Below are 23822 nucleotides of genomic sequence, written 5' to 3'. Positions count from 1 at the left end.
AATAACACAGAGACGTTTAGGGACCCGTACGGGGTTCCTTGATCACGCTGTATGTATATATGTATGTATATTTTCTGTTCACATGGTACTCAAGTAATGTCTTGGTTCTTGTCGACGTGCAGTAAGTTTTTCAAGAAACGAACGTTCATTCTTGAATCCATGTGTGTGCATTTGGTCAATTTTTATCTCATTGCTGGGCCTTTTAATTTTGGTGTTGCCACATTTCCTGTGCATCTCTCGCGTGCTGAAATAAATTATTTTCTTGAAAACTTTGTAGGGGTTTGTTCAGTGCACCTGTTTCCTAACTCGTCTTTCACGCACTGCTAACGTTTCCATAGCTCTCATCTGAATAAATAAAATCTTACTGATTTTATTGAACGTACTATAACTATTTTCTTCCATTGGGCTGTTTTGTGTCTCAATAAATTGTTCGGTAAACGCAGATTTTGATAGCATCATTAGGAAAACAATTTATTTTCGTGGGGTCTGATAGCAGTTGCGTAGCTGGGTAAGTCAACGGCTGTCCTACGGACAACAGAGGACTGTATTTTTTTTTATACTCTACAGGTGAAAACAAAACATTAGCCGATAGCGTTCTTCGCCGAAGGTGCGTTCAGACGCAGGAAGGAGCGAGGCGCCGGCTGACAGCCTTCCGCAGCCCATCCGACCGGCGTGACGTCACAGCGGCGTGGGGAGGGGGGGGCTTGCAAATAGTCTAGTCACCTAGCTCCAGCTTGCCCAAACCTTCGCAGTTTTAGAGGATCAAGAAAGCGTCACCTTGTTTCGAGCACCAGCCACACGCACCGCTTCATTTCTCTTCCGTAATAAAAATAACTCGTGGGAAGCCGTCATAATAATAATGTAATACACGAATAAAGTGCGTTTACTACACGTTATAATAATCCGCTGCGTGCGTCTCTTGCTGTGGTGCTTTTCAGTGTAGTTAAGAAAGATTGTATGACGTAGCAGGAAAGTTCTTTTGCGAAGGAAGTCTTAACAAAGACCAGCAGGCACGTGCTTCTGCGTAACGATAGCATTACTCTTTGCATTATATCGAGTTAAATTATGCTAATCAAAGTTAAGGTAAAATATACTGCAACCCCTTCATTCTCACTCACAGGAGAATTACAAGCTCTAAGCCTGTTTCCCGTCACACTCAGTGTTAGACACCGAGGAAAGAAATAAGACAGCCGGTGCATATAGGAAGATTCTACATTCTTGTATGCGCTATTTCCTTGATACCGGCCCTCTGTGCCACCATGTGTAATTCCGGCCATTACAACAGCTCCTAAGCAGCGCTGTGACGAATTACTTCACTTCTGCATTCATAGCACGGTTTCAGCCTTCACCGTGCGTCTCCCCGCGGCCAAATCGCATCTGTCAGGATTGTTCAAAACTGTTGCCATATGCGCGGCACGTCTGCGATCGTTTTGACCCAGGAAACGCGCGGCAGTGTAATGGTCACGCGGATTCCCGCCACGAAGTTTCCCGCGAGCTCAAGTCGTCCCAGAATTGCGCCTGTTACGGGTGGTTAACTTGATGATTAAAGAGCGTCTTGGTTGTTCCTGCAACTTGCACGGGGACGTTGAACGTGACGCAGACGCGCGGAACGCATATAGCAGCGAGTGATGGAAAGCGTGCAAGTGGAGGCCAAGCGTTATTCCCTGCTTAGTTGGTCTATTCGCAATTACATGCGAATAAAAAAAAATCTAGACAGTGGGAACGTGTCCCATTAGCAAGGCGTGAGGCCACATTACGGACACGAAAGAAAAGTACTAAGTCACATCTCTGTCTGAGAGAGAGAGAGAGAGAGAGAAAATGATAAATGAAAGGCAGAGAGGTTAACCAGGACTGAGCCCGGCTTGCTACCCTACCTACACTGGGGGAAGGGAAAGGGGAGGGAAAGATTAGGAGAAGAAGAGAAAGTCCACTCTGGATGCCGTTGACGTGGTAACAGCTTTCTGCTCTATATCACTGACAGTGACTCAGTCCGGATCAAGGACGGTCCCTCAATCCTGTAGTTTTTCAAAATCGCAGCAGCGCTTTTGTGGCCATTTGTAGCTGCGATATGCGAGGCCATGGCCTCAAGATCTTGTTCAAGGTGAACGCTTTTTTCTATCCAGCTTCGTTTGACCAAAGGAAAGAGGCTGGCTATTATCTCAGACAATGAACTCAAACGTTCCTTGGTTACATCAGGCATGTCTAGTCAATCACCTTTAACGGTGTTCTTAAACATTCGGGTCCAGAGATGTCACGTTCGTCTGCGCGCGCTTGAGCATTTCGTGAGTGTCAATAGGTGAGCGAAGCGAGCGAGCGAGTGATCATTTGTACTTATTTCGGGCCTCTGTCTGCTTCGTAACATCAAAGGAGTAACTCACCCGACGCCCGGCGACCCAGTTATGGTTCCGGGAGTAGCGCCCGTGGCCGAGGCACCGGAGGTGTGCCTCCTCCTGGAGCGACGTCTTCTCTCCATGATGGGCGTGTCGGCGAACTCCGGCGGTGGCGTGAGAGTCGGCGCTACGGGGTCCGGTGAACCCTTGCCTGAAGACGAAGAGGACGAGGACATGTCAAGACTACAGCCCGAGTCGAGACTCGACTGTCGCCGGTGTCCCAAGATGGTCCCGCCGACGCCTGGGCGGACCACCTCGGACTTCTTGGACACCTCCAAGTGACCACCGGCGGAGGCCGGGCGCTCCGAGTCGGCGATGAACCGGACGCCGGGCTTGCTGGTCTCGCTCTGGACGGTGTTCTTGTCGGCGATGTTTTTGTTGTTGTTGATCTCGGCTTGTTGCTGGTTCGTTCGATAAGGCTTCGGTTTGGTGTCTGCTTCGTTGACGTTATCTGCGGCAAGAAGACGAGGGCGCATAGTCAGAAAGTCTGCGGACATTATATGCGTATATATATATATATATATATATATATATATATATATATATATATATATATATATACCCCAGAAAGTGGATGAAAAAAAAACAATGCCGCGGTAGCTCACGTGGTAAGAGCATCGCACAAGTTATGCGAAGATGTGGGTTCGTATCCCACCTGCGACCAGTTGTTTTTTTAATCCACATTCGTCTGTATTTAATTATCCTTTCTTTATTTCAATCAATAACTGCCAATGGTCTACAAGCCGCATTGTCTATGCAGATGTCAGTCAATAAGAAGTATACAGACTTTGCAGTAGCACCAGTGTGGACACGCTTTCGTCAAAAGTCCTAAGTGATCCTAAGGACTACAGTGTCCCGAAATTCATCTCTCAGGTGGTCCCAAATTCTTTCCGAGCCTTCCACTACGAACGTTTTGGTACTTCGGGTTTTGCCGTGACAAGTAAATAACGAACGCTGACATACCTCGCTAACACGAACATACATTCGTAGTAGCGTGTAGTGGCTCTAAGTTACGGTAATTCTGGAAGCGTTAAAGCGAGTGCGCGACGTGCGTTCTTGCTCGAAGATTGGCAGTAGAACCATGCATTAAACCCAGATATTTGTACGCACGAATTTTCCATCGCCGCGGTGGCCCACTAGCTACTGCGTTCTCCTGCTTAGCACGAGGTAGTCGGTTCGAGTCCCGGACTTAGGGTTGCCATATTGGGCTATTAATAGCCAAATTGGGCTACTGTTTAAGCGGCTTAGCGTCAAAAATTCCGAGTTGGCTACATGGCTATATTTGGGCTATTTTTGTATTAAGGACTTCCGGGTCCCGGGGACCCCGTCAGCACTAACAAAATTTGGGAACACCGGTTTATGCAAACCCAAAGCTCATTGCTGCGAAAAAAGTATGTAGGCAATCTTGAAGGCTTTGTTTTTAGGCAATGTCGGCGCTGAGTGGATGGCGTTAAGTCATCGCTGCCGTGTTTACACGTCTTTCCAGGCTAAGCTCTCTTTTTGTTTAGGTTTCGGCGCCATCTGCTTCCGCTTCACGCGTGGTACAGTAAGAAAACCGTTGTCAAAACTAAGCATGGGCAAGTGGGCGAAATACAGCCGTGCATATAAGAAGGAATGGGAGAAGGACCCCTCTTTCAAAGGTAAATTTTACTTTGCGCGCATATTTGGTTTTAAAAGCGTCTGGTGGTGCGTTGTTTCGGAATGGAGTGAGAAATTCGGCAAATTTCTTACTCTATTACAAAATGTCCGAAATTCATTCCGCATCCGAAGGCAACTATTGCATCTGCAAAGCATTAAGCCATTCAAAATTTTAAATATTGCAGTTGAGAATGAGGATGTTTTAAGGTAGGGTCAAGGTCTTGCGTGAGGCTCCCACGTGATCACGAACTTCGCCACAGGCACGAGCGCACTTCATACTTGCGGTGGATGCACTTTTTACTCGCTCGTCGTCTGCCGTTATCTCAAGATCGGTAGCCACGGCACGGTGCGCGTTCCGTCCCCTCTTGCCCTTCTAGTCTTTGGAAACACAGATATTGCCGGCCCACCGGCTTTATTAAAGGAATGATAATCGAATGCGCTATAGAATATTTATTGCGTTTCCTTTTCGCAGAACCAAGAACGGACATGCGCCATTTTCAGTTAGTGTGACGTAGTGACGGTAACGGAGGGTGCGCCAGCCTGGTCGAGCCGACTGTGTTCACAGAACACCCATACTGCTGTGTTCGCGAAGAACGGGTTATCAGAGTGCGTGGGCTCGTTTCCTTTACTGTTGTCTGCCCCGGCGGGCTGACCACCCGTAAAATGCGCATTTTTAGAATGTGAGAATGCTTTCACTAGGTTTAACAAAAGTGGTTGTCTATGATAAACTAACAGGTAACTGAGCAAGAAGTACCTCCTTTTATTGCGATAGCAATTACATGGGCACTCCAAGCGCATTTCTACCCTGGTTGTGGTCGTGGTCGTCGCTGTGAGGTTGCGTCTAAAGTTCAAACACGGTAACATCGTCGCCGCATGCGTATGTGTTCCCTAGTGGAATTACATTTGTTTATTTTTTGAAGTCACACTGAAGGTAAAGGAACACAGCCCCCCTCGGAAATTTGGCAACACACGTATTCGTGCCTACATTCACAGAAACTTACGCACACGTTTTCAGATTGCACGAATCTTGCCAGGGAATCCCTGTTTAAAAATTGCACAGTTCAACGCTTCGATACTAATACCACCTGGGTTATTTCCAGCGCCGTAATCCCGGTGGCAATTGAAACTGTAAACTTTAATTCACCTCTTCTGCTACGGGCCAGCAGGTCGTTCCGTTTTTACACTCAAAGGCGAATTGCAGTCACAACTGTCTCTTTTTCGCACGAGGAAAATGCGAGAAGGTTTCAAGTTTTCTCCAGAGCCCAGTGTGCCTCTAAGCGGAAGCATTTGCTAACTCAGCGTCAAGCTGCTTTCGAGTAAAAAATACAAAATTGAGAAAGAGAGAGAGCGGGATAGAAATAACATGCTTATTTTATGAATCAAGCTTAGGAAAGGCATCACTATTCTAAAATTCATTGAGCTCGGGCCGCCTCTTGGGCACTCGATTGTGACCAGCCGAAGGTGATCCTAGAGGCTTGAGCTGGCAGTATTTTGGCCGACACTTATAGAAAAATGCCTGGAGTGAAGCGAGGCGTGAACTAAAGTTAGCTCACAACGTGGCTCAGTATATACTGATAGCGTCATGAATCGATTGGAAACGAAATCCTTCGGCTCGTTGTAACAATAGGTGGTGTCCAAATCCACGTCTGAGTGGCAGCTCTCACTAGAATTCTGTACGCAGATCTTGAGGTCACTGTTGTGCTGCTTCCATGCGGCGGAAGTAATTTTGGAGCCGGAAATACGTGGTGAACCATCTGCACCATCTATAAGACACGTGAAGAACATCATCAAACATTTTGCTATGTTTTTGGCTACTTTTGGGTCACAAAAAATTTGGGCCTGGCTATCTTTGGGCTACATTTTGAGATCATTTGGCTATTTTTTGTTGGGGCCATCTGGCAACCCTAGTCCCGGTTGCAGCAGCGGCACCCCTATGGAGGCGAGAAGCAGAACGCCCACTGTATAGACATATACATGATAGTTAATGAAATACTAAATAGGAGATTTCTTTTCCAGAGCTCTCCACTATGACGTCCTTCGTATCCCCCCTTGTTGCAATGGCAAGTGAAACCCCATCATTCAGCCAATCCACGAATACCCGAGTAGTACACAATCGCACATCCTGTAGCGGGCATTTCGGCCGGGTCGCGTCCGTTATTGGCCTGCAGCGCACGCGCGATGCGAAATGAAGAGCAAGGCGAAGCGGCGATGCCTACTGGAGCGTGACATCAAGATATGGCTGCGGTGGCGGCATTCTATTTCCAGGCCGCAAGGCACGTGGCTCGCGTTCGCATTTTGTGCGGATACAACGAGAGCCACGCGAAGCGGTGCAGAAAAAATAAAATAAAGAAGAAAAAGACTGAGCCGCTCCTAGCAGGTATGTATTGGCAACCAAGAAGGCAGGAATATAAAACACGGAGGAGGGCATCGTAAAAAAATATAATAAATAAATAAAAAGGGTCGTCGGCTTGAGGCTCGCACGCGCTCCGGCGAAACTTGTTCCCACCGCTGATCCGGCCGCTTCCGGATGCCATGAATACCGCCGGACCCCAACCGATGACCGATATTCCCGCCGCACGCTAAACTGAAAAGCTCGCTGTTGAAGGAGAGAGAAAAACGTGGCCTTTCTCCCTGCTTTCTTTACAATGTTTCTATGCTCGGCGAGAGAAACCGAACATCGGAGTCGCTTCGCCGTGCTGACTCGGAGACGTGGAAGTTGACGCATCAGGCTGACGTGCTCCGGTGGTGGTCACAGCATGCTATAGCACTCCATCCTAGCGGGCTCCCTTCCTGACCAGCCGTGTCCACAAGGCTGTGGAAGCCTGACCACCTGCCGGGATGCGCTTTTCCTTCATTCGGCAACGACGCACGCATTTCCGCCACCTTCTCTTTCCCTATTCCGAGAGTGTGGTGGCACTTTCCAAGAGGGCACAGGTATACAACGCACGCACGCTCTATCAAGCCGCTCGCATTGGTCTGCGCTTTAAGCTGGATTGACTCGACGAATCGGCTCGATGATTTCCTCCGCGGACGAGTGTGACATCAATCAGCGCTGTTCACAAGGGCTCCGGAAGTTACAGAATATATGCTCGCGGACTGATTTGCTGCAGTAGTCATGATCGTCCGTGAAATGAATCAGTTGTGTGAACTGCCTTCTGAGTTTCGCTCAAAGCACTGGCGGATCCAGACGGTAAGCCTGTGAACCGGAAACATTGCCAACACGCGCCCTCTGCAATGCGGCGCTGTGCAGTCCACTGTGTGCGCCGTACTTGTGGTCCGGACTCCCGTTTACGGGCTATAGTTTTCAGACCGGCGAGTTATTACTCATACGGAGCGCAACACATTACTAGCCACAGTAACTGTCAAGCTAAGGCCTGTCATTTATAATACTGGCCATGCAGCTACTGGCCGGCACAGCAGCCCCCCCTCCTCACTTTTTTTCCGTGTGTGTGTGTGTGTGTGTGTGTGTGTGTGTGTGTGTGTGTGTGTGTGTGTGTGTGTGTGTGTGTGTGTGTGTGTGTGTGTGTGTGTGTGTGTGTGCGTGGGTGCGTGCGTGCGTGGGTGCGTGCGTGCGTGCGTGCGTGCGTGCGTGCGTGCGTGCGTGCGTGCGTGTGTGTGTGTGTGTGTGTGTGTGTGTGTGTGTGTGTGTGTGTGTGTGTGTGTGTGTGTGTGTGTGTGTGTGTGTGTGTGTGTGTGTGTGTGTGTGTGTGTGTGTGTGTGTGTGTGTGTGTGTGTGTGTGTGTGTGTGTGTGTGTGTGTGTGTGTGTGTCGGATGCGGGTTCTGCTGAGAGGTCAAAGTATCACGCGCGTACCGTTCTTCACGTCACCTCTATGTTCTATAATCCTGCTACGTAATGGGCACAGCTCACTGCGTTATGCAAATGCAATTGGTTATCCTCCATGAGTGCCGGAAAGTTGTGTTTTAGTTCCCTAGCATAGTTGAGCAAGGAAGCTCCCTGGTGTTGCACCTTATTCTGTGTTTTGCCGTATCGCCGAAAGAGGGCGGATGAAAGGGACAGTGAGGATAAAAGGCACGAAGCGATCGCGGCCACAGTAGACGAAAAGTATGCGGTGGCCCTACGATTGCCTCCCATGAGTCCATATCGGTGGGAAGAGGCCTGTAGGCTACTGTAGACCCTATGCTAAAAACGCATCGGTAAGCGCCACTGATAACTATAGCCTGGATAAACGGCTTTATTGTCTAGTCAAGGCGCGAGCTCTTAGACATATATAGGAACCTTTCAATCTCAGTTTAATTTTTTTTGTTATCATAAGCCCGAGAAATGCATCAGAAAGATAGTATAAGTACCGAAGAAGGTCTCATATAGACAAAAGGCTCAGTGCGATATCTCATGCTGATACGTGAATCAAGGAAAAAATTGGGCAGTTTCTCCCCAAGGGCGACACCATCGGTCACAGTCAGTGACAGTGACCGGTGCGACGCGGGTGCGATAACATTCCTGGCACCCTTACAACCTTTAACACGCCGTGTAGGGCCTGTAATGACATTGCACAAGCGCCACTACGCTGCTCGTAAACAGCCACGCCAGTAGAATTACATCTCTTTCAGGTTTGAGCACTGGTATTGTTTTTCACTTTTATTATTTAATAGCCTGAGAAGATTTAATGTAACAGGCGTGCGCTGTGAATGTTATGTTTCATGACATTTGTGTGTCGGCTGCCATCCTCAAAATTCTGAGGAATAGAGAGAGAGAGAAAGCAAGGAGTGGAAATGCGGGGGGGGGGGGGGGGGGGGATTCAGCCACACGAGCTTCCAGTTTGAGGAATAATATAGTCAAGAACGTAAGACTTGGTATGAGACACTTTAGTGATTGAATAGAGTGCCAATATTACCCGCATGTAGAGCATGAATAAGCATATAGCATACATATACCTAATATACGCGGAGGCCCACGGCGACGCCGACGGCAACGGCGACCGTGAAAGTCGCTGGAGTTCCCATATAGTCGCTATCGCAATAAATATAGTACAGTTGGCCTCGAAGGCTTACAGGTCTCGACAACAAAAGCTGAATTCCCGCCGACTACCTACATGTAGCCAGCCAGACGGGCACTCAAGTCCGTTCACCTTCACGTATTGTAATGTGAGGTCTTTCGGGCTGATTAAGTTTGAGGTCAAGCTCCCGTGACCTTAGCTTGCGGAAAAAGAAAGTTGGTCCCCTAGTTCACTCAAACCCCACAGCGTACGATTCTGACATGGTTTACGCACAGGGAAGCGCACTTCATGACTCACCGATATCTGTGGTCAAGGGTGGCGGGCTACTGCGAGCCGACGGCCTTCCGGACGGTGCGCTGTGCCCAGCGGGCAGTGGTGCAGACGCCCCCGCGTCGGCGGTAACTGCGGTCGCTGCTTCTGACGTGGCTTCGTCGCTGTCGCCGGGCGCCCAGCGATGCAGGGCCGAGAGGAACGCGTGAAGACTTCCCCTGGACGGCTTGCGGCGCTTGCCTAGCGACCCTTGCTGCGCCAGCAGACGCCTGTCCTTTTGGGCGCTGTGGTCCAGAACAGGACCGGACGGCACCACGCCGGGCACCAGGCCCGCCGCCGGCAGCCCGTTGGCCGCACCACCGCCCACCTGGACAAGCAAACACACGCGCATGAAAATCAGGTGATGACCAGCGATGATCGGGTATACAAAGAGTTTCGACTGGGAAGCGTTACGTTCAAAGGCCAGCATTTGCCTACAGACACTAAAGTTAAGAAAATTAAATTCTGGCGTTTTACGTGCCAAAAACCACGATCTGATTATGCAGCATGCCGTAGTGGGGTGCTTCGGGTTAATTTTGACCACCTGGTGTTCCTGAACATGCACCCAATGCAAGGTACACGGGCGGTTTTTGCATTTCGCCCCCATAGAAACGCGGCCTGCTCGGCCGGGATTCGATCCCGCGACCTCCTGCTTAGCATCGCAACGCCATAGTCGCTAAGTCACCACGGCAGGTGCCACTATAGTCAGCGGCAACGTAAACTGCAATGCCAAATATGCCGAGCTGGTCATAATCTCTCATTTCAACGACCTGATGGCGCGGGTGAACGTCTCACTACAGGGAACTACGTTTACAAGCGCGGAGGCACTGAGGGCGGGTGTATTCCTGTTTTAACGCGATAGCGCTCAGGACCCCGTGTCGCAAAAATTCCGGTGTCGGCGCTGACTGTCGTTCGGCGAAAAAGCATTCCGAACCACAACCACGCAGGCCCTACGTAGACACTAAACATTTATTTCACCACTTTGTCTTACATTCTTTACAAAGCGATGAGCAACACGAGAACAAGGTGAGAGCGGGAGCCAACGTTTCGACAAGTGGACATGTCTTCTTCAAGGTCTTTACAAAGTTATTCCTCGGAAGATTGAGAATGACAGCCCACAAAGAATTTTCATGAAACAAAACGCCGACCGCGCGTGCCTTTTATGTTAAATCTTCTCAGGCTCAAATATTAAAAGTGCAAAACAATAACAGAAGGTCGACCCGCGCAAGAGGCCGCGTTTCTACCAGAAAGCGCACCTTCGTGCATAACGTTCACCGCCAGGGTTTCCCGGTAAACATTCCGGTTACATAAGCTGCAGTTGCCGGGGGGAAGCATGAGAAACAGTCAAGCATGTGTGAATGCTATCGCGTTCCACTCTTAAAGGCGAAGCTTAAGCGTCCTCCAAGTCATTATACATGGAGCTTGTACGGAATTCTTCACCTGTCACTGAGTAAATCTCAACATCTTTTCAGAAGCAGAAACAGAATCATCATCATCATCATCATCATCATCATCATCATCATCATCATCATCATCATCAGCCTATTTATGTCCACTGCAGGACATCAATACAAAGAAACAGAATACCTTATTGCAAAAAGAAAAAGAAGGCATTAGTCCAAAGGGTGAAGCATTGACAGTGATAGCATGGTTTAGCACAGCGCTCGGAACCCTCGAATCTGTTCTAACTGTAACCGAGTGAGACACGTTCTCATGACGCATCATGCAAGACAGCATGTGCTCGGTAGACGGAACAGTGCCCTGGCGACTACCAAGGCTGCATCTAACAACGCTGAGGTGATGAGGAGCGTCTCCAGATGGCGTTGGAGGCTGTACACCACTAAAGTCACTGGAACCTGGAAAGTAACGCAGCCCTTTTCTCTTCGCCGCCGCGCCGCCGATTGGTCAGTTGCCGTCAGGTGATCACTTTTTACCATAGATGGTCCACGCCGCGTCGGAGCGGATAAGCAGGCAAAGACATCGCTCGCACACGCCGCGCGTATGAGTCCGTCGACGAGGTCGGATTTTACATTTTGTGTAATTTAGGGCACATGTAACTTTCGGAGACTTAAAACAAAAGGAAATGCCCGGGTGCACCACTTTCGGGCGCAGGAACCACCGGGAGTCCGGGAAAGCGCTTTTCGCGATACCAATTAAGCGGAAAGAGCGACAGCAAGCACCGTACTATCTGGCTGCACCGAATAAAGCGCGACAAGTTCACTCACACTTGGTGAACTTGTTGATATCGCAAAGCTGAGAAGCTCTTTGCGCTATCATCGAACTGCCTAAACGCGATAATGTGATCTAAAAGCTTCTTCAGGGCGTTTGCTTTGAAGACTGCGGTTTGCCTTGAGCAAGCAGAGCGAGGAGATGCTCAGAAATATGCAGAACCGAACAAAATGTGGCTCGAAGAGCGTCGGAATGCGGGCGGCTTTGTTATAATAACATAATGTTCTCACTTGAAAACCACTGCAATAAATATCTATCGACGTGTCAATGTCGAATATTAGAATAAACATTTTCTCGTGTGTTGTTTATTTCTGCTTAAATGAACGGGACCTGGATAACTCTGTCTTAGCACCCCTTTTCTTGTACTGCAGTCAGGGACCGTTTATTTTCGTAGATGTCGACCTGCATAAAATGTTTCGAGCGCGGTTAAATCAGTAGCCACGTTAGAAAGCTATTATATTATGCTTATAAACTATGCGTGTTAGCGCTTGATACCTATAGTCATCCTAAAAACATCCTGTGTGGCACACGAGCATCGAGTTCGCTTTGCATTTGGAACGGGGGGCACTCAGTTGAATGCTTCACTTTCTGAGTAGATATAATTTATATCGTATCTAGCTAAGCGAAAAACGGTTTTGCTTTGTGGATTTCGCAGGGCCCACTGCTACAACCATCGTGCCATTCTTCATTGTAGCAAGCCTAGAAAGCCCGAGGAAGAGCTGCTCGCGTTTTCCGCAACGCGTCGAATAGCTACTATAGTTAGCTACGAGGGGTAAAACAGTTAATGTAAGAAAACCCGAGGTTCACGTAGACCTGCGACACATAAAATGCTTAAAACACGAGTAATGTTGCTCAAATTATGCACGTTGTTAAGTAATTTAGTATTTTCCTTGGATAGCTTCCCAACGAGCACAAAACTTATCGGGAAGGAGAACAAACGAAAGGCCGGCCGCTCGAGCGCCCGTCCTGTCGCTGGTCTCGCTACATGCAATTTGGCGCCTGTAAAAATCTTCCGATCGTACTTATCAGTACTGCTTCGCACGCACAGTAGATGCACCCTCTCATCTTCTATGTACAGGACAATGAAATGTGTCGATTTGCGATAATGTAAACCGCGGAAAGCGAAGCTACATTGTCGAGCTGCCACCCGAGAGACGCGTTGGACCAAATCTGGCAACAACAGCGCAGTGTGGTTGCGGTACTTTCCAGGTTCCAGTGACTTTATACACCACTACAGTTACTGTCATCATCATCATCATCATCATCAGCCTATATTCATGTCCACTGCAGGATGAATGCCTCTCCCTGTGACCTCCAATTACCCGTGTCTTGCGCTAGCTGATTTCAGTTGCGCCTGCAAATTTCCTAACTTCATCACCCCACCTAGTTTTCTGCCGTCCTAGACTGCGCTTCCCTTCTCTCGGTATCCATTCTGTAACTCTAATCGTCCACCGGTTATCCATCCTACGCATTACATGGCCTGCCCAGCTCCTTTTTTTCCCTCTTAATGTCAATTAGAATATCGGCTATCCCTGTTTACTCTCTGATCCACACCGCTATCTTCCTGTCTTTTTACGTTAGGCCTAACATTTTTCGTTCCATCGCTCTTTGTGCGGTCCTTAACTTGTTCTCGAGCTCCTTTGTTAACCTCCAAGTTTCTGCTCCATTGGTTAGCACCAGTAGAATGCAATGATTGTACACTTTTTTTTCAACGACAGTGGTAAGCTACCAATTAGGACTTGGCAATGCCTGCTGTATGCATTCCAACCCAATTTTATTCGTCTGTAAATTTCTTTCTCGTGATCAGGGTCCCCTGTGAGTAATTGACCTAAGTAAACGTACTGCTTTACAGACTCTAGATGCTGACTGGCGATCCTCAATTCTTGTTCCCTTACCAGGCTATTGAACATTACGTTTGTCTTCTGCCTATTAATCTTCAACCCCACTCTTACACTTTCTCGGTTAAGGTCCTCAATCATTTGCTGTAATTCGTCCCCATTGTTGCTGAATAGGACAATGTCATCTGCAAACCGAAAGTTGCTGAGAAATTCGCCGTTCATCATCACTCCTAAGTCTTCCCAGTCTAACAGCTTGAATACTTCTTCTAAGCATGCAGTGAGTAGCAAATAGCATTGTGCCTCCTGGAGTTACTGTATAGGCTCCTAAAGGGAGCCTATACAGTTAATCTATATACCACCTCGACGGCGCTCGGGATGAGTGGGATGGTAACCCCTCGGCATCAGTCAGCGGGCAGTGAAATAGTGAGATAACGTTCAGCTCAGCCTTTAGTGCCCGTATAGCTCACCTAGAGCAGTTCATACACAAAACAGCTCACCAGTAACGCTATGGTGCGCACGACGCCAGCTGCGAAATGGATAACGTCGCCCTGGCAACGCCATCAATGGAGCGTATATAGCGTTGACGGTGCGCCGACTTCGCTGCGTCACCAATATATTAAAAAAAAGGAAGAAGACGAACGTTATGGCATATTTACGGACTTACGTTTCGGCCGGAGGAAACGGCGTTGCATGTAGGCTCCCTAGTTAATACAAGTGTAATCGCGTTACAGGTATATATAAAGACACTAGACACTTCTCGCGTTGTCCCACACGACATGCGCACAATCAAGCCCTAGTCACAATATATATATATATATATATATATATATATATATATATATCATGCATCAAAACATTTTTCCCACTTTGACACTCCCCTTGCTAACACGTTAAAACGTAAAGGTCAGCTGGTGGTTGCGAGTAGCAGGTGGCTGAACTTAATTTTTGCAGCAATGGACGGTTGTATATGTATATATATATATATTTAGTTTTGCATGCGCGCAATATAGGTATTGCAGTAAAAGGCTAATGCGCGAGCTAGAACTGCACATTGCGAAATACGCACATTTTTTCAAAATGGGAAGCCTTAAATAAGGTTGAAAAATAATTTGCGTAGGTAATCAGAAGCACTACGGAGGTCATACAACGTGGTATCTTCGTAGCGCTGCCCGCAATGAGTCAGCTCCAACAGCAGTATCAAGTCGAACCTCCCGAACGGAATACCTACTTATGTTTTGAATGTTGACCGACTGAGACAGTGACTGACTGTGATTGTGTATCTGTGCTCCTTTCTTTCTCTATCTCTACTTTCCTGTCACTTTACCTCCCCCTCCCCTCTCTCCCCAGCGTAGGGTAGCATACCGGATCTTCCCATCTGGTTAACCTCCCTGCCTTTCCCTTTTCTTCTGTCTCTCTCTCTCTCCCCTGCTGGCCCCTTCACATTTCCTACTTCCCCTTGAATTGGCAGCGGTCGTTCACGCGACGCACGAATTAACCCTTCTCCCTCCCTCTCCTCGGTATCGCATTTGCTCGGGATCCATGGCGGCAATCCGGGCTCTTCGCGACAACAGACTTCCCGATGACCTTCATGACGACCTTTCTGGCGCTCTCTCCTTTCTCTCCCCAGCTTTGGTCACTGTGGTGTGGGTGCCATGTCATGCAGGGATTATCGGCAATCAGCTCGCTCATGAGCTTGCCCGCGAGATTATTAGCCGGGTGCCGATGATCCCCTGGCCTTACCCGCCCATAGCGGGCGAGGCACACTTTTATAAGAAAACTCTAAAGCAGCACTACAAACACCTACGGCATTCATTGCAGACTCTTCCGCTACCACACCCTTGTCTCTCCACTGCCCAAGTACGCACCCTCAGGGCCATCCAGCTCAGCACTTTGATCACCTGTATCGTTACCGCTCAGACCCCTCATGTCCCCCTCTACGTACGCAAATGCAGAGCACATCTCTTGCCCCGTAGCCCTACAATTCCCTCACTAACCTAACCTCCCCACTGGCGGGTGTGGTTGGCGTCGGCGGCCTTCGCCGACCAACTGGCCATGGTCCTCCTGGCGGAGGAATATCTATAGGTCTTAGTCTGACCTGGAATAAAGCCTTTTCTGTCCCTCTGGATTTGTCTGATCTTCATGCTTGTGGATTTAGACGTTCTTGCGGCTTTGTTTATTGCGCTTTATATGTCTTCATTACCGTAAATTTCAGAGCAATCTATACTTTTCGAAGTGCAGAAGACGCTGCGAACACGCACCATCGCTACAAACTACACCGGTTCAGCTTGTCGAGGTGGCCAAATCGAAACGCGCCAAGCATTTCAATGCTCTCGCTTGCGCGCGATAAATTCATAGGGCGTTTTATGTCGCGCGTTGATGCATGCGTCCGTTGCGTTATGGTTTCAATATCGGGCTTCTCTGCTGGAGTTCCCATCTTCGAATCGTGCCATCGGACAATTTCAATAATGCTTTTTATCGTACGTTATTTATTGTATAATTATTGTATGAAACTCAATGGACGAGGCTATGCTTGGTTCTTTATTATATGGCTACATCGCGTTGTAGCCTCCGCTGCGCTGTGACTACGGAAGCGCTCCCTGGCGGTGATCGTTAATGTCGCGATGATATACTTCGCTTCACCGCTCCTAGATGGCGGCGCCGGAGCCGATGTTCACATCCGTTTCATCCGTTGCCGGAAATTAGTCGCGAAACTAGAGTGTACTAGATTGGGTGAGTGGGTCCAACGAAGGCTCCCCGCTGAGGCTTTTTTTTTTTATTATTGAAAAGTTGGTGGCGCCACCATCTCTTACTCCCGAATGAGCGACCCCGCGCGCCGGCCGGATGCTTGTCGCGTCGGAGACCCTACCGCAGCTGCATGGACCTTTACAGGCGGATACTCGGTGGCGGCAACACTGTTGTTATTCCCCACCGATCTTTTGTAAATAAAATGGAAAAACAGCGGCGGAAAGAATGCAAACGACGCAACAACGGCGGTGCATCGAGCAGACGACACCTACTCAGCCCGTGAGCTTGCCTCAGCCAATGAGCGCTGCCGAAACAGCCGGAGCCAACGTTTATTGGCCAGAGATTAAGAATAAGGCGACGGCAGCGCCGCCTAAATTTCCGCGTTTTTTGCTTCACCCTCGGCGCTTGCCAAGGCGTCCGCTGGATCCACTACCTCAATCTAGTACACTCTACGTGAAACCCCACATAAAACACTTTTGTGTTAAAGACTGTTGCAACTTAGTTTAACAGATAATGTGATTTGCAAGCACAGGTTCTACTAACAGGGTTGTTAACACGATATTAATAAAATTTTATAGCACAAGAGTACAAACAACAATAGCAAGATATGGCACTATTGAAACATACCCATTATGAATTATAGCTTGTTGAAGAACATGCGAAAATCTTGGACTCTCTTTTATTGTCTTCGGGAAGTTAATCCATATCGTCACGTGCTTGGAGCGAACAGCCGACGGCAGTGTGCCACTGAGAACAATCACCAGGGCCTGTTAATTTTTCTTATCGTGACATGCGTCAGTAAAATTATTTTTAAATTGATCAATATAGCTTGTTCTGAATTTGAATAGCACTTCTGGCAACTTTCGGCGAAGGCACGCCCTCTTCTCCACGACAGCCGGCTGGTCGGCTGTTGGTCGGCTGTCGTGGAGAAGAGGGCGCGCCTTCGCCAAAAGTTGCCAGAAGTGCTATTCAAATTCAGAACAAATTGATCAATTTACAAATTTTGGGGGGCGCTTAGAACTTTCTAAGAATGTGAAGAGGAAAGCCTAGTTGGACCTTCTGTTGATCTGCTGTTGAACTTTCTGTTGAACTTTAGTTCCATCCATAGCCGCTTCCTCCGACGGCGGTTACGACGAGCGGTATTTCTAGCTGCTCTAGCCTCTTCCGCCGTGGCGTACTTTCTCGGTCTTCCCCAACCGCGACTAGGGCCTGGTGCGTCGTCACCGATAGCGATGTGGAATGAAGCCCTGAGCCCACGCGGCGACGCATACAAGGCGCGCGAGCGTGCTGCCGCCGTTTCCAGAACGTTCCACGGGCGCCGCCGCTGATTAGGTGCACGTTAAAGAACCCCAGGTGGTCCAAATTATTCCGGAGTCCCCCACTGCGGCGTGCCTCATAATCAGGTGGTGGTTTTGGCACGTAAAACCCCACATTGTTTCTTGACATTTCCCTCCTCCTCCCCAGCGCCAATGTCGCCCTTTCCCTCAACTCTGCGAGTGCGCTCCGTCGCCCTTTCTCAGAACCCTCCTCCGGCGCTGCTGCTTCCCTTTCCCGGCGAGCTCCGTTTTTCTGCTCGAAACTTGCTCGAAGCATAACCTCGAGATGCTTTGAGAAAGTTAATCCAAGACATGTTCCTGAAGATGGCGAAATCGGCAACAGAAAAGTGCTTGAAAATAATTAAGCCAGTTCCACACTTGTGAAATCTGATGAAAGTGCGAGCCTCTGCAAGCGTGGGTGTATAGCGTAGTGCGTATGACGCTCGCCTTCGGACGGTGAGTACCCGGGTTCAAATCCCGCCTTTATCTTCTTTTTTTTATCTCTCCCTTTCTTTCTCTCTTTCTTAATCTCTGTGTTTCTCTTTCTAGTCTCTGTCTTATTCTCTCTCTGTGTGTCTCTTTCGCTCTCATTTTCTCTTTCTCTCGCCCATAGCAAGTCGTGCTACAATCGTAGGTACAACGCAATCATATGGTTCCCATAAATGCACGTTCTGCAAGCGTGGTTATATAACCTATAGTGGTTATGACGCTCGCCTTCAGAGCGTGGGTACCAGGGTTCGAAACCCGCCTCGCCAAGAACGTTTATTTTGTTTTATTTATTTGTCTCGCTTTCTCTCTATCTTCCTTTCTCTCTCTGCACCCCCTCTCCTCATTTCACCCTCTCACCCACTTCGCTCGAAACTGCGAACACCATCGCTCGGTAGGGATCAACCTCGACCGCAAACAGCTCCGCTGTTAAATGTCACTGTTATATAAATACAATGCGTTGGTTTTCAATATCAACTGGTCCTAGCTTCCCGCTAAATAAAGTGCGTATATATGCCACAGAAGCTCCGTGCTCAGGGAACACTTTGCGGAAATGCGTGCTACGCCTCTCTTCTTTCTCTTCCCCCCTCTGACTGCCGCCACATTTTTTTCGAATTTTAATGTTAACAGACTGGCAGGTACATGTATAACAAGGCTTTCATCGAAGGTCCACCGGGCCAATTGTTTTTCTGGCTCATCGATGACAGAAGTTTGGACCCCCAGCTTTGGGGAAACGCCCCAAGTTCCACGGAGAAGGAACACATTTAACAATGAACAACAGCGAACAAGCGCAGCCAGTTGCACACGAGAAATTCCTTTCCGCTGACAAACGCAGAGCCCTTTCTTCACGTTCTCGTTCAGCGGTCACGCTAATGAGCAAGTCAGAGAGATTGGTGGCAAACAGCCCAGTCGACAAGCTATAGCCGGGTTGAAACGCTGCAAGATCGAGTCAACCGGGCGTGTATCGAACGAGGAAGTTCGTCCAAGGAGACTGCCCGCAGCTTTACCCTCATTTAGAAGGGGTACGCACTTCGCAAATGTCACGCGCTGGTTGCCAGAGCACTTTTGCGGTGCAGCGCAGTCGACGGGGACCTCTTATTAGGAGTATAGGAGACGTCGTTGAGATCCTCGCGTGTGACTGTCGCCGAAGCATCGAAGGCGAAGCGCCACTTTTCCGAACGATTGGCTGCGATCGTGATTAATGTGGAGGCATTTGAGAGAGCCGGTGCAAGACAAGAATTGCTTTCGTGGGAAAAGACGGAGGAGAAGAAGAAGAAGGTGTATAGAAATGCGGGCAGGTTGAAAAGATGTAGTTCTGGTTGACTACCCTGCACGGGGTGAAGGAACAAGAGAATAGAAGGAGAAAGAGAGGGGAGCGCGAATGAAGCAAACTGCGTACACGCAGTCCCATTTTAAATAGTAGTAGGCAGCGTTCTCAAAGTTTATTACGTAGGCCAATAGACCTAAACAGATTCAGCAACGCAGATAAAGCCTTATGCGCGGAGTTCCTTTGGGACAACTGCAGCCTAACACTTTTTGCTCTGGTAGAGGGTCGGATTATCTGGGTTATCAAGGAACGTGCACATCAATTGCTTCTCGGCACTATGGCGGGGCCACGCACAAAAGAAGTTGTGCGAATGTCTCGTCACAGCTGCGTGTGTGCGAATAATATTCTAGAAACGGCAATATCGCAGACAGGCTGAACGACGAACTGACAGGCTGAACGACGCTTGGACCGCAAATGCACGCGCCGTGAACCTAGCCTTATTGCCTCAGAGTTACGGCCTTTAGAGATTGCAACACCACGCCACCAATACGACGTTGAAGAATAATGACATGTGAATACCTTCGCAATTACCCTTCTCTGACTGCGAGCTACCTTTTTGTGCTGACGGCGTCAAAGACAACCTAATGCGATCTTTCATTACAGCGCAAAGAAGCCAATATTTCGCTTCAACAGAGCTTTTCAAGCAATGTAAGCTTCTACTTGCACGTAGTGATCGTCTTATAGTTACAAAATGAATGACAATGGAAGGAAAGCGCAGTCGAGGACGGCAGAGGACTAGATCGTGTGACAAGAAATTCGTAAATTTGCAGGCACGTCTAGGATTCTGTCAGCTGGTGCAAGAGAGAGGTAATTGTAGATATGTTGGAGGTGCTTCCGTCCTGCAGTGAACAAAAAATATTATGACAATGACAACAATGACGATGACTATGATTAGTCTACTGCCCCCGTCATGGGTGGCTTCCGCGGAATATAATTCAAATGGTAAATCATCCGGCTGGCTGCGCTGGGAAACACTCATTGAAATCCTGCCATTAGAAAGACGCAATTTTTCTTCTAATATTGCGCGAATGAGGCCACCTGGCCGAACGCCGGGCGTACGAAGGAAATTCCGGGAGCTATCCATAATTGCTTCGCATTAAAAGTGCGCAGTCATTCTCGCTTTTCGCAAAAGCATACGACGCATTCAGTACATACTCGTATGTGTGAAGCAGGAGGTTGCGGGTGTATGCAAACATGGTCGCGCGAACACTATCTTTATTCTTCGTCTTCCTTTACCTCCAGCCACAGTCCATATGTACTGCGTTACGTATATGGAGTTTTCCGCTACAACAATTGAGGACGTCCCATGAGAAAATTATGGTTCTAAAGGAAGGCAATAAAGAATAAAAACAACAGAGGAAAGATGAAGAAAAGTTTGCCTCGTTGAAGGTTTCCTGTTCACTTCGCTCAGTAATGAAACGCTTGTAATGAGAAATAAGTAATATCAAATAGCACACGGAAGGACAACGACCTTGCTTGTTAGTTGCGGCAAACGGCAATAAACAAACCAAAACAAACAGACACAAAGACATAAAAATCATGCTGCACTCGTATACCCTGCCACTATTTTCTTAGAAAGTAGAAACGGCGTCCGCAGTTCCCTTTTGGTGGCGTTGTTATTCGTCCGGTCGCTTTGTTTACTATAGACTGATAGCATTGCATGGTCTTGAAGAGCCGTACTCCCCTGCTTCTCAGCCGACGGACTTAATTAGACCGGCAGACTATTTCAAGACGTTCCTCCTCGGCTTAACGCAGGAGCTGAAGGCAGGAACTCAAAACATCAAGGCGGAAGAATCGAGGGATAATTGCCGAGAAAGGCGAGCGTTCGAAAGCGGGCAGCGTTGTGACGATTCGACTAGAATAATTCCTTTGCTAGAGGAAAGAAATTCCCGTCAGAAATGTTTCTTTCGCACTTCTTCCGTATTTCGGCTAACGCGAACTCCGCGAAACGCCGTTTTCTCATATTAGAATACCGCTGCACGAGAAATGCCGCATCGCCGCCGTGCCTTCTGAGCGGGTCATCAATTCAGCAGCGCACGGCGCGAGCGCGCCTATTTCTGCATGCTAGCGCGAGTGGACGGACGCTCAGAGCGCCTGCGCGGTGTTCTCAGATCGGGGACGACGACAGTGCCGGTTGACCTGCACGCTGCCGGAAGAGACACAAGGACCCAGAGTGGCGTATGACGGCCGAACCATCCCTGCCGCGTGATGAACATCGCGGCGTTCATATTGGATAGGCTACCAGTAGGCATGACGAGCTTTTTTGCTGAGCTTTCGTTTTCTTGTTTGTTTTTTTTGGCATTGAGAAACGGTGTTGTTGTTGTTGTTGTTGTTGTTGTTGTTGTTGTTGTTGTTGTTGTTGTTGTTGTTGTTGTTGTTGTTGTTGTTGTTGTTGTTGTTGTTGTTGTTGTTGTTGGCGGCGGCGGCGGCGGCGGCGGCTATTCCTAACACCTCACTAATAAATCCAGACAAAACCCCAACTATAAAAGACGGGAAATGTATAATACAAATAAAAACGAAGCTGATTGATTGGTTGTGGTATTGAGAACGTTGCCGACAAATCCATTGCCGGCTTCGTCACAGTATTAAATTGTTGTACGATTTAAATAATAACTTAAGGTGAAGATTTACATCTACCCTCCGCATTGGCTTAGCGGCTATGGTGTTTCGCTACTAAACAGGATCGAATCCTGGCCGCGGTGGCCAAATTACGGGAGGGGGGGGGGGGGGCGGAATGCAATAAGCGCCCGTATCCTGTGCATTGGGGGCAAGTTAAAGAACCCCAGGTGGTCAAAATTAATCCGGAGTCGCCCACTACGGCGTGTCTCATAATCAGATCGCTGTTCTGGCACATACAACTCCAGAACTTAATTTCATTATTTTAATGTTTACATCTGTGAAGCGGTATATGATCGGTAAAAACGCACTATACATTGAATCCTAAAAGAGCCCGAGATTGAACTTTATAAGTTTTGGGAACTTTCGCAGGAGCCAACGTGGCCCAAACACGAAAACATACTTCGTCACACTGACGTCACACATACGTCACACTGACGTGCTGTCGCTGGGATTTTGGCGCGAAATTAGATGAAAAAAGAAAGAACTTTGACCGTTCTGCTCTATTCTGATAATCAAGCTATTATCGCGAAATTAACGAAAGTATAGGTTTCAAAGCATACTTGATCAGGTGGAATTGATTTACTGGTTCTCTTTATTGACCCTTTAGGTAGCACCTGCCCGCAGTAATCAGTCCCGATGAATTTCTGCATCAAACAAAAAATTATGGGATTTTACATGCCATAACCACGATCTGATTATGAGGCACGCCGTAGTGGGGGACCCCGGAAATTTGGACCACCTGGGTTTCTTTAACGTGCACCTAAATCTGAGTACACGGGTGTTTTCGCATTTCGCCCCCATCGAAATGCGGCCGCCGTGGCCGGGATTCGATCCCGCGACCTCGTGCTCAGCAGCCTAACACCATAGCCACTGAGCAACCACAGCGGGTTTCCGCATCAAGTAGTGTACACACAAGACGGCTATACAGGGTGCCCCAACTATCATGCACCGAGATTTAAAAATATGCAAATGCCACGTAGCTGGACAGAACCAAAGTAATGTTGTTTGCCGTCGCTTGAAGACACTCAGATTATTTTTTGCATTCCACCTAATTGCATATTTGTCTTAATTATTTATTCAACTTAGCAAATATTATAATTGGATGAAAAGTCAATGAGAAATTTGTAGAGCAATATTAAAAACTCCCGATACAGCTTTCTGTTGCTCAATACGCGCTACATATAAGTGCTTTTCCGAGCGTGAAAAAAGCCCCGTGAATACACGCAAAGTGCCTGGAGCGGCCAGTCGCGCGACAATAAAAACACTCGAAATAAAACGCGGAAACCATCAAATTTCATATTTGGTCGCATGGAAAGAATACCACCTGAAATGACATTCAGCGGCAAAATTAAAGATGCTCAAAAATAAATAAACTAGTTTTCAAAAGCTACATCAGTGGCTATTATAATCATATAATAAAATAACCTACCTGCGAACACAATAAACAAAAAGATGAGGATACTCGTCGCTGTCTAAAGGCACAAGATCTTACGCAATGCACTTTTCATATGCTTTCGCAAAGGCTCAAATTTCTAGAAAGCTTGCGCTTTCTATAACAGTTGCAGCAGCTGCTTCATCAATGCTTGCTACCACATTTTCAAGTTCACTAACTTAATTAGCCGGCTCAAGTAATGACTATTCGCCTCTCATGCCCATACCCCCTTTTGATCCACATACCTGGATTGCATCTGTGTTTCATACAACCACAGCAAGTTCCTGTCAGGAAAGAAACGAAACCAAAGAACTGCGACACGCTCTGGCGCCTTCTGATGATGGACACTTAGCGTAACATTATTAGCAGCCAAAAAAAAATAAATCTCTAAACTCTCATTTTGAAAGAATTATATACAGAAAGCAAGTCAAATTTGCAAACTACAATAACTAAACGTTTAAGCGGACTACAAATGTGACTCTATGTTGGCTGAAAGCCAAATAGAAGATGCGTTGGCGAACGTTTATTTCGGAGTTA

The 23822-nt window shown here is 48.0% G+C and overlaps 1 protein-coding gene across 5 annotated transcripts in view; it reads right to left on the bottom strand.

Moving 5' to 3' along the window:
• The window catches only part of LOC119446404 (uncharacterized), a 223379-nt gene that overhangs the window by 95510 nt on the left and 104047 nt on the right, over nt 1–23822 (bottom strand). For all 5 annotated transcript variants that reach the window (XM_037710830.2, XM_037710832.2, XM_037710833.2 and 2 more), the window contains exons 3-4: nt 9282–9621; nt 2379–2841 (exon numbers count right to left, since the gene is read on the bottom strand). In XM_037710830.2, coding sequence (XP_037566758.1) covers nt 2379–2841; nt 9282–9621 — 803 coding nt within the window. The remainder of the gene's footprint in view (nt 1–2378; nt 2842–9281; nt 9622–23822) is intronic.

The sequence above is a fragment of the Dermacentor silvarum genome, chromosome 3, assembly GCF_013339745.2.
Source record: "Dermacentor silvarum isolate Dsil-2018 chromosome 3, BIME_Dsil_1.4, whole genome shotgun sequence".
Classification (NCBI taxonomy): Eukaryota; Metazoa; Arthropoda; class Arachnida; order Ixodida; family Ixodidae; genus Dermacentor; species Dermacentor silvarum.
This window is presented reverse-complemented; position numbering and strand designations above follow the sequence as displayed.